An 11,004-nucleotide genomic window follows, 5' to 3' on the forward strand; every position below is an offset into this window, starting at 1 on the left:
AGGTGGCTCATGCCTGTAATCCCAGTCCTTTGGGGGGCTGCAGCAGGAGGATTGCTTGAGCCCGGGAGCTCTAGACCAGCCTGGGAAACGTGGCGAAACCCCATCTCTACCAAAAAATTAAAAAATTAGCTGGGCACGCTAACACAAGCCTGGTGTCCCGGCTACTTGGGAGGCTGAGGTGGGAGGATCACTTGAGTCCAAAACTTTGAGGCTGCAGTGAGCCTTGATCACACACTGCAGCCTGGACAGTAGAGCAGACCATGTCTCTAAAACGGAAACAAAAATAGAAACAGACAAAGGAGGGAGGAAGAGGATTTATGACTTAGGTTGTGAGGGTGTGGTGTGGGTGTGGGAGGTGTATGGGCCTCATGGTCTACTCTCATTGGAGAATGGAGCCCCCTGCTGGACGTCCTGCCTTCAAGCCAAGATACAGTTCTTGTCTCGGGCCTGTCTCGGGCGAGAGTCCCTGGGGAGCAATGAAGATGGGGAGGTGAAGGTCTCCGTTGCAGTGTCCTGAGCAGGAGTGGGCCTGCATAAATGGGGGGGCAGAGGGATGCGCTCTCCTAGGAAGAAGCCATCATCCTCTGAGGATTCGGAACTGGAACTGGACGGCGAGCTGGAGCAAGATCCCGAGTCTGACCCCGATCCCGCGTCACACTGATAGTGGCGACGTCTGCTTGGGTTTCCGTGGTGATGGTGATGGTGATGGTGACGGTGACGGTGATTGTGACGGTGGCGGCGACGGCTGGGGGCCCTGGGTGGAGGACTGCGTGGCCTACGGCGTTGGGCCGGGGGTGCACTCAGGGTCCGGCGCGGACCTCCTTCAGACACCAGAGGGTCGCGGAAGCTGACACGTGGGGTGCTCTGGCGACCGAAGGCACTATCATCCGGACGCGGGTTAGGCTGGCCGGGGGACTCTGGGGGCAGCTCGGGGGCGCTGCGGAGCCCCAGTTCTGGCATGGAGTGGCGGTGGGGGGCCCCTCTCAGAAAGTGGGAGGGCTCCTCGGGGCCTGCAGCTGTTAAGGGAGAGACAGAGCGACTTCTTGTATCTGCCCTCCCACTGGCCCCCTCCTATGGGGAGGCCTGCGGAAGAGCTTTCTTTCCTCCACTATGACTGGGAAAGTGGGGGCAGGGGTCGGAGAAGGGCAGGGAGATGGGGAGCCCGGGAAGTGTGAGACCTGGAGCAGGCTCTGGGTGGAGAGAGGGTTGGAAGGAAGAACAGGTAGAAAGACTGGACTAGTTGGGGGGCGTGGCCAGGGTACGGGGTGTGGCTTTGGATGGAAGGGGTGTGGCATAGGCTGGAGTAGATTTGGTTTGCGATAACTCGGGTGGGGCCTGGGTGCAGAAGATGAAGTGCGACCAGCTGGAGAAGAGGGAGAGGAACTTGTGCTCAAGCAGAGACAAGTTGAGGTAGGGGACCGGTCCTGTATTGTCAGGGTGGAACCAGGGTTCTCAAGGCGGGTGTAGTTTGGGATGGAGACCAGGTTTGGCCTGGTGTGGGGAAGGAGGATGGGCTGAGATGCGGGCGGGGCCCAGGGATGCAGCAGGTGAAGGGCCTTGGGGAGTCAAGGGGGAAGGGCCAAGGTTGAGGGCGGGGCAAGGACGTGGGGGTGACTGGGCTGTGGCTGGAGGGTTAGCTCACCTGGCTCTGACTCCGTGCAGGTGCCTTTGGTGGTGGTCTCCAACACCCCCTCCGCAGCAGAGAAAGAGGCTGTGGAGGCTGCAAGTGGGGCTGTGACAGTGCCGGCGCTCCAGCTGCGGCGGCCCGGCCCTGGAGCAGTGGGCTCGGACCCAAGGCTGCAGGCTCGAGAGCAGAAGATTAGGCCTCGGCGTGGCAGGAATGGACGGCCCAGTAGGGCCCGCCCACAGCGACCACAGCAGAAGCAGCGCTCTGAGGCATGCCAGTGCTGGCCCTCGTAAGCCATCTGGCCTTGGTCCAGGCCTGTGGGGACCAAAAGGGGGAAAAACTGAAGCAGAATCCCCAGGCATACCCCTACCTCTTGTGAATGGGTCCCTTCTCGGGAAGAGGTGGGAAATCTGAGGCAAGGCACTCCTGGGCGCCTTCCTCCTCCAGAATGGGGCCCTTCTGGAGAAAGCAGGAAACGGGTTTTGGTTCTCTCCTGGAGACTGGCTGGTGAACCTGTCTCTCACTCCTTCCTTTCTTTCACAGGGTGCTCTCTCCCAGAGCCGCGTGGGCATTGGATTCTAAGATCCATGCCAGGCTTAGACATTAAGGAGAGTGGAAGGCTGGGCCTGAAGAGGATGCCTGGCTGGTGGGGGCAGGGCTTGGAAGGTGGGGTGTGGCCCTCGTGAGAAAGGAGTGGGTCTCACAGGGTAGGGTGTAGCTGAAGCTAGGCCTGACCTAGGCTGATGCAGGAGAGTGGACGAGAACAGGGCATAGCTTGGGGTGGTGGAGGCTAGGCTTAGGAGGAGTCCTGGGGCAGGAATTAGAGCACCCTCTGGAGATGGGTCTAGAAGTGTGGTGGTGGCCTAGCATTGTATTGGTGGGATTTAGAAAGCATGGCATAGTGGGGACATTGGGAGTGGGACTTGCAATTAAGCATACAGGCCTACAGTGTTGGGGCTGGACAAAGTGCAGGGCATAGTGCAGGGTGCGATCTGGTGCATGGTCCAGCCCCGCAGGGTCTAGTGGGTGTTCTTTTGTGTGCAGAGACGATAGATGGTAGAAAAGAAAGACACAAGACACAAAGATAAGAGAAGAGTTCAGCTGGGCCAGGGGGACCACTGCTATCAAGGAGCGGAGTCCAGCAGTGGCCCCCCCACCCCCCAGGCCCAACTGAATTCTTCTCTTATCTCTGTGTCTTGTGTCTTTCTTTTCTACCATCTATCGTCTCTGCACACAAAAGAACACCCACTAGACCCTGTGGGGCTGGACCCTGCAGCCTGGACAGGAGGTGTCCTGGTGGGGTGGGGCTGTGGCCCAGTTGTCCGTCCATCCCTCTGTCCATTCCCACTGCATTCACCCACCGATGTGCTCCCCACAGCCATCACAGTACTCCGCATGGCGGGCCTCATAGCAGGCACAACAGTGGGGGCGGCTCTGACGCATCACATAGCGCTGCCCTCCTAGCGAAGCTTCACACTCGAAGCAGCAGAAGTGATCCATATGCCAGTGGCGGCCCTCAGCTTCCGTGCACTCAGGGGAGAAGATGATCTGGGGGACACAGGCCATCTGTGGCTGTCAGATGAGCCTGCCCCTGGCCCTGCCCGCCCTCCACTCCCACCCCTGGGCAGGGAGGCTCAAACCTCATCACAGGCTTGGCAGCGTGGACGCAGGCATTCGGCATGGTGACGCCCGCAATAGACCTTTCCAGCATGGTAGAAGTAGATGAGGTCAACCAGAAGCTCCCGGCACGTGGTACACACAAAGCACTGTGGGTGCCAGCAGGCACCCAGACCTGCACGGCTGGCAAACACTGCGATGTCCCCACCTCCAATCTGCTTCCCACACTGCCAGGAGACAAGCACCAAGATGGTTACCATCACTGTCACCAAGATGGTCAGATGGATGGGGTCAGCCAAAGTGTGTTACACTTGGGCCTTTCCCATGGCAAACCTTTGTGACTGGCCCCACCCATGGGGTAACTTTGAGACAGGCCCTGCCTACACCAGGGATGGGGTTGGGAGGTACCTTAGAGACTGAGCCTGCTCATGGCAGAAGCCACAGAGACAGGCCCTACCCATGGTGGGTGGCCTTACAGGCAAGCCTCCCTCCTCAGGGGTGGGGAAGACAGACAGGCCAGGCCTAGTGGGGGAAACCACAGAGATAGTCTTCACCAACTGGGACCTTAGCAATAGATCTCACCTAACAGTAGGATCTAAGGACAGGCCCTGCCTACCACTGGGCCCTGCAGACAGGCCCTGCCACTGTGGGTCAGCTCTTGAGGACAAGTTCTGACCACAGGAGGACCAAAGAGACAGCCCATGCGCCATGTTCACTGCACAGAAGGGGAGAAAACCACACACGACAGTGGGATCGATGGGACAGGTCCCTGTCCACTAGAGGTTGCCTTAGATACAGTCCCTGCTCAACAGTGAGATGTGAAGAAGAGACCCCGCCCAGCAGAAGGGACCCTAGAGACAGCGCACTGGGGCTTCAGTGGCAGGCCTCATCTTCCCACTGCCTGGAAGATGTGCCCTGCTCCTCAGGGCTTGGAGCAGAGGCACTGCTCACTCACTGAGGCCCTCCATGGCTCACCTCCTCACAGATGGCCCCAGTGATAGTCACCGGGAAGATGCGCACAACGCCACGCCCCAGATTCTCCCGCTTCCGCTGCTGACTGAAGACTCTGAGCTCGTTCTTCTCCTCTTCCTCCAGTGCGGTACAGTACTGTGCCTGGGAGGAGAAGGCATCTCCCAGGCTCCTCCCTTGATATCTGTCCCCACCCCTCTTCCAGACTTCATCCATGCCCTGAAAGTTTACTTCTAGGTCTTTCTATAGATGGTGCCTCCTGCCTGAAGTACCCACCTCTTCCTCCAAGCTCTAGCTGTGGTTTTGCCAAGGAACATCCCCTGATGGTCCCTGCCTATCTGGACTACTCACCTCCGATCAGCTCACCTTTCCTTTTCTGACCCTGCCCAGCAGTGGCCCAGGCTGTGCCCCATGTCTGGCATGCCCTTCCTGTCTTTTCTCTCCTCACCTCACTGTCATGTGGGGGCAGCTGGTGCAGCAGCTGCTTGATCCTGTATTTCTCCCCAGGACTGTTGACGTAGGGGACCTTGTCCTCCGGGAGGCAGCTGAAAAACTGATACACCTGGGAAGACATAGGCGTGGGAGAAAACAGCTGAAATGAGAGGTGAGTTGGGATGCAGTGAGATGTCGGGTTGCCATTTCTCTGAGAAAATGAAAGGCATCTGCAGGGACCTTCTCTGGACTCCCCCATCTCCTCTTCCTAAAGGCAGATAATTTCCCTCAGCTCCCAAATATGCTGAGAGTTCCTGCATGTCTTGATCTCACTTCCTCCTCCAGCTGCTGATCCACTCTTTTTTGAGATGGAGTCTCACTCTGTTGCCCAAGCTGGAGGGCAATGGCATGATCTCGGTTCACTGCAACCTCTGCCTCCCGGGTTCAAGTGATTCTCCTGCCTCAGCCTCCAGAGTAGCTGGGATTTACAGGCATGCCACCATGCCCAGCTAATTTTTTTTTTTTTTTTTTTTTTTTTTTTGAGACAGAGTTTCGCTCTTGTTACCCAGGCTGGAGTGCAATGGCGCGATCTCGGCTCACCGCAACCTCCGCCTCCTGGGTTCTGGCAATTCTCCTGCCTCAGCCTCCTGAGTAGCTGGGATTACAGGCATGCGCCACCATGCCCAGCTAATTTTTTTGTATTTTTAGTAGAAATGGGGTTTCACCATGTTGACCAGGATGGTCTCAATCTCTTGACCTCGTGATCCACCCGCCTCGGCCTCCCAAAGTGCTGGGATTACAGGCTTGAGCCACCGCGCCCGGCCGACCAGCTAATTTTTGTATTTTTAGTAGAGACAGAGTTTTACCCTGTTGGCCAGGCTGGTCTTCAACTCCTGACCTCAAGTGATCCATCCACCTTGGCCTCCCAAAGTGTTGGGATTACAGGTATGAACCACCGCACCCGGCCTGCTGATCCACTTTTCTTTTTTCCTTTGTGGGAAAATTCCTCAAAAAGTTATGAGCACTTGTGTTCACTCCACTTCCTCTCCTTCCAGTCTCTCTTGAGCCTATTCAAGGCAGGCTTCCGCTCCCATCCCTCTTCCAAAGCTGTCAAGGTCATCAACGACATCCGCATTGTTAAAATCATTGTTCAGGTCTCAGCTTCATCAGTCTTAATGACTGTAGCAATGTACCAAGCTGACCACTCCTTCTTCCCGGAAACACTTTCTTCCCTTGGCTTCCAGGACAACACACAGTCCAGATTTTCCGTCTCCCTCATTGGCTGCTCCTTCTCTGTCCCTGTTTTGGCTCCTCAACTAGCTGACCCCTCAACTAGCTGACCCCTAAATGCGGGAGGATCCTAGGACTCACCTCTTGGTCCTCTTATCTCTGTCTACATTAAATCTCTTGGGAATTACACTCAACCTCATGGATGTAAATATCATTTACTTGGCTAATGTGTCACCTCCAGCCTGTGACACGTTATGGCAAACACATACTTACAGCCCTGTGACTTCTTTCTTGAGTTCTAGGTAATGTGGCTATTTAGATGTCTAACAGGCATCTCAAACTCCAAATGGCCAGAACCAGTCTCATGCTCTTACCTCTCCAACTCGCTCCTGTCTTGGCCTCTCCCACACCAGTTAATCTACTCATCCTCGGGGGGCTTCTTTCAATTCTCTCTCTCCCACCCACACAACCAAATCCTTTCAGCTCTACTTCCAAAATATAGGCTGGGTGTAATCCCAGCACTTTAGGAGTCCTAGAGAGGAGGATCACTTGAGCCCAAGAGTCCAAGACCAGCCTGGGCAACATGGCAAAACTCCGTCTCTACAAAAAATACAAAAATTAGCTGGGTGTGGTGGTGCATGCCTGTAGTCCTAGCTACTTAGGAGGTTGAGGTGGGAGGATCACTTGAGCCCAGGAAGTTGAGGCTGCAGTGAGCTGTGATCATGCCACTGCACTCCAGCCTGGGAGACAGAGTGAGACCCTGTCTCTCCTCTCTCCCTCTCTCCCTCTCTCCCTCTCTCTCTCTCTCTCTCTCTATATATATATATATATATAATATATATATAATATATATATTATATATGTATGTATATTTATTATTATTGTTTTTTGAGACAGAGGTTCGCTCTTGTTGCCCAGGCTGGAGTGCAATGCCATGATCTCGGCTCACTGCAACCTCCACCTCCCAGGTTCAAGCACTTCTCCTGCTTCAGCCTCCTGAGTAGCTGGGATTACAGGCATGCACCACCATGCCCAGGTAATTGTTTTGTATTTTTAGTAGAGACGGGGTTTCTCCATGTTGGTCAGGCTGGTCTGGAACTCCCGACCTCAGGTGATCTGCCCGCCTTGGCCTCCCAAAGTGCTGGAATTACAGGCGTGAGCCATTGTGTCTGGCCTTTTTTTTCTTTTTTGAGACAGGATCTCACTCTGTCACCCAGGCTGGAGGGCAGTGGCAGGATCTCAGCTCACCACAACCTCCACTTTCTGAGTTCAAGCAATTCTCCTGCCTCATCCTCCTGAGTAGCTAGGATTACAGGCACACACTGCCACATCCAGCTAATTTTTGTACTTTTAGTAGGGACGGGATTTTGCCATGCCTTAAGTAATCTGCCCACCTCAGTTTCCCAAAGTGCTGGGATTACAGGTGTGAGCCACCATGCCCCTGGGAAGATATGTTATTTTGTGTTCTTTTCCCAAAAAGCGTTTTACTCACTGCTGTGTCCTCAGGGCCTAGAACAGTGTCTCACATGCAGTAGGTGTCCCATAACTATGTGTTGAAGGACTCAATCAATGAAGTCACGTGGTGAATGAAGTGCTGGAAGGGTAGGATAGGGAGTGGGGCCAGGTACGGTATCTTGCTCCTGTAATCCCAACACTTTGGGAGGCTGAGGCAAGAGGATCACTTGAGCCCAGAAGTTCCAGAGCAGCCCGGGCAACATAGGGAGACCCTGTCTCTGTAAAAACTTTAAAAAGTTAGCCAGGCATGTTGGCATGTGCCTGCAGTCCCAGCTATGTGAGGGGCTGTGGTGGGCAACAGAGTGAGACTCTGTCTCAAAAACAAACAAAAAGAATAGGATTGGGGTGAACAGGCCCTGAGGAACTGGTCCCTCAATCACCCAAGGTGTGGGCGGGCTGACCGCTCCTCCATCACAGAAGGGCCAGAAGGATCCTCGTCTGATTGCACACACTAGCATAGCTCCAGAAATAGGTTCCCACATGAGTGTGTGTGTGTGTGCGTGCGCGTGAGCATGAGTGTGCACCCACTGGACAGCAAGAGTGGAGGGCTGGCCTCTGGTCACCTGCTCCGGTTTAAGGCCTGGGGGCACCCAGGCATACTCCTCGGATGCACAGCCGGAGTCATCGTCGGAGATGGAATGGCGCTGGAAGTCCGAGATTAGCCGACACATGATGCGTTCCAGGTCCACAGGCACTGCGTGCACTGCGTGCTCCTCCCGTGGGCATTTGCAATGCTGGCAGATCTTTCTGAGGGGCCGAGGATGGAGGTCAATTACTAAGGGGTTGCCCACCCAAACCCCTCGGCAGCCCAGGTCGGGACATGCGGATTATCACCTGGGGGCGGGGTTGCAGGAGGTGGGCCTATTAGCCAGGGTGTGGCTGGGCTGTGAGCCAGAGGACAGGTCGCGAGGAGTGGGGCGCTTTGTGGCGGAACTTTCACTAGACACAGGCATCTAGCCTGTGATGAGGCTCTGAGCCTGTGGGTAGGGTCTGAGTCTGGGGACTGTAGGCTCTGTCTGTTGGGTGCAGGGCTCCAGTAGGAGGATAGGACGCTGGGCCTGGGAGGTCTGAGTCTAAGAGGGGTGCTGAAGGCCAGTGGGCTGTGCTCAGAGCTAGGGACGAAGAATCTCCCTAGGGATGCGACTCAGGGGCTACGGGAGAACTCTTCTGGGGGCGGGGCTGCGTGGTGGGTGGAGCTCTCCTGGGAACACTACTTTTGGGAATGAGTCAGGGGGCGGGGCTCTGAATCAGCCTGAGGCTCTTTTCCCAACTGAGATCCCTCTGTAGGCGGAGCTCAAGCTTAGGGGCGTGGGTAAGCCTCCCGGATTCCCCCCCTACCCCGCGAAGGCGGAGCTCTGACAAAGGCGAGGCCCTTTGGGGGCGTCACTTACCTCCAGCCGTGCAGCAGGAAGCCGGGGCACTGCTCCCTGCAGGAGTTGCAGGGCTGGCCCCGGTCTGGGTCCTCTGCCTCTGGAGGCTGCAGTGAGCGGGGCTAGACGCAGTGCCGGGTGAGGCGCGGGAGCAGGGAAGAAGTCAACGGCCGCCCCTCCACTTCATTGCCCACGACCGCACGCTGGGGCCTGTCTCACCTGGGCAGCGCTGGGCAGGCTGGGACAGCTCCCGGAGTGCGGGGGAGCGGGACGCAACCGAGGCAGAGACGGGGCAGTTGAAGCTACCTCTTTATATGTCCCCTTTTCGGGGAATTCCCCTGCCTAGACTGGCCTCGGACCCCACCCCCCGTCGCCCCTAGCCTCAGACACCTCCCACCAGCCTTAGATCCTTCCAGGGCTCAAGTACCTTCTTTAGAATTCAGAGTACTCTCCCCACCAGAGCACAGAGCCCCTACTCTGAGCATCCTCTCCCAAGCCTCATCCCGGTTCCCTCTTCACCTACGCTGACAGCAGCATTCCAGCTCCACAGAGTAGGGGGTGAAACCTCATCCTTCTTCAAGATCCCCACATGAATCCTGCCCCTCTCTTCAGAAGCTCAGGAGCTCCTCCCCCAAACCCTGGCCTCAAGCTCTGATATCTAAGGAACTGGGGACCCTCCCCCAGGATCTCAGGAGGCCCCTGCTTCATTAAGAAACCCCCACCCCAAGAAATTTTGGCCTTTACCCCTCCTATCCTAGGGCTATTTAGTCCTTCTCCGGACCACCAAACCCAGACCCCACATTCCCAGGTCGGGGACCCACTCCAAAGGAAGTGAAAGACCCTCCTATCTAAAAAGTCAAAAACTCCCTTCCTCAGGCAGAAGCCTGGAAGCCTTGTTCCCCCAAATCCCGGTCTTTTGGCCCTCAGCATTCTGGCATCCCAGGAATGTAGGACTCCATCCCTCCATCCACATTCCTCCAAGGCATTGTGCCCTTTTCTTTAGAAGCCCAGGAGGTCCGCCAGGCACGGTGGCTCACACCTATAATCCCAGCACTTTGGGAGGCCGAAGCAGGCGGATCACCTTAAGTCAGGAGTTCAAGACCAGCCTGGTCAACATGGTGAAATCCTGTCTCTACTAAAAATACAAAAATTAGTTGGGTGTGGTGGTGGGCGCCTATAATCCCAGCTACATGGGAGGCTGAGGCAGAAGAATCGGTTGAACCCAGGAGGCGGAGGTTGCAGTGAGTGGAGATCACACCACTGCACTCTGCCCTGGGTGACAGAGCAAGCCTCCGTCAAAAAAAAAAAAAAAAGAAAAGAAAAGAAGAGAAAAAGAAAAAAGAAGCTCAGGAGGTTCCTGCTCAACCTAAGGCCCCATGTGGCCCTCACAAGTCCCTCCACAATTCACAAGAAAATGGTCCCCACCAGGTCCCAGGAGGGCTGATGAAGGTGTGCGTAGAGGTGATTAGGGGTCTTGGGCCACCAGATCTACGTCCTTCCTTCATCCATTCGCCTCCAGCAGCCCCAGCCCCAGGTCTGGGAATGTTGAGGATGGGATTCCTGGACCCTCTGTAGGGCGCCTGTTCGCTATGCCTATCCCTTGCCCCCTCGCCCGGGCCTCAGTTTACCCCCAATCCCCACCGCTGCCCTGATTCACGCTCACCGAACGTCCCGAGCGGCGCCTCCGGGACCCACGAGCGAACATGGCGCACCCGGGCAGGGTCAAGCCAGACCGGGTCAGGCAAATGTAATCCTCGGGACCGTCAGGCCACCGCGCATCAGGCCTGGGAGCTCGGTTCCGTAAACCTGACACCCGCGTGGGAGGAGCGCGCCCCACAGGGCCCACCCCCGGCCTTGTGGTCTCTCCGCGGCCATGGCGCCCCCTGCCTAGATGTGAGCTGCACGCAGCCCGGGGCGCCCCGCGGGAAAGGATCCTGACTTCCCGCTCTGAGCTGGAGCGGGGCGTCACAAGGAACACCCCCCAGAACCCCTGTGTGCCACGTGACCTCTCACGGGACCTGGAGCTTGAGGGCTCTGTAGTGGAGGAGGGGGAGACTCGGAGGTGGCTGACTGGACTCGGTGGGGGGCGCGCTAGAGTGCTGTGTTGACGTTTTGTGTCTATTTATTTTGGATGCTTATTTGGGAGAGGGGTTAAAGACACCTCTTGGCTCCTCCCCGCCGGTGAGGTCACGATGAATGCTGTAACAATGGTCGCCAACCTCACCCGCAGCCCCAGGTGGTGCT

General features: G+C 56.5%; 1 protein-coding gene across 2 annotated transcripts; it reads right to left on the reverse strand.

The window, feature by feature from the left end:
* Positions 1-298: 298 nt before the first annotated feature.
* PRICKLE3 (prickle planar cell polarity protein 3) lies at positions 299-10,761 on the reverse strand. 2 transcript variants are annotated; one of them, XM_010350228.3, is made up of 9 exons: positions 10,424-10,761; positions 8,782-8,882; positions 7,954-8,137; positions 4,662-4,775; positions 4,220-4,357; positions 3,268-3,471; positions 2,989-3,175; positions 1,643-1,942; positions 299-1,016 (listed from the first exon to the last, which is right to left on the reverse strand). In XM_010350228.3, exons 1-9 carry the CDS (start codon positions 10,463-10,465, stop codon positions 418-420), a joined length of 1,869 nt encoding a protein of 622 aa, XP_010348530.1. In that variant the 5' UTR covers positions 10,466-10,761; the 3' UTR covers positions 299-417. The 2 variants fall into 2 exon arrangements, with proteins under 2 accessions (XP_010348530.1, XP_010348531.1); XM_010350229.3 differs by having other exon boundaries at positions 8,782-9,007.
* Positions 10,762-11,004: the final 243 nt, after the last annotated feature.

The sequence above is a fragment of the Saimiri boliviensis genome, chromosome X, assembly GCF_048565385.1.
Source record: "Saimiri boliviensis isolate mSaiBol1 chromosome X, mSaiBol1.pri, whole genome shotgun sequence".
Taxonomy (NCBI): domain Eukaryota; kingdom Metazoa; phylum Chordata; class Mammalia; order Primates; family Cebidae; genus Saimiri; species Saimiri boliviensis.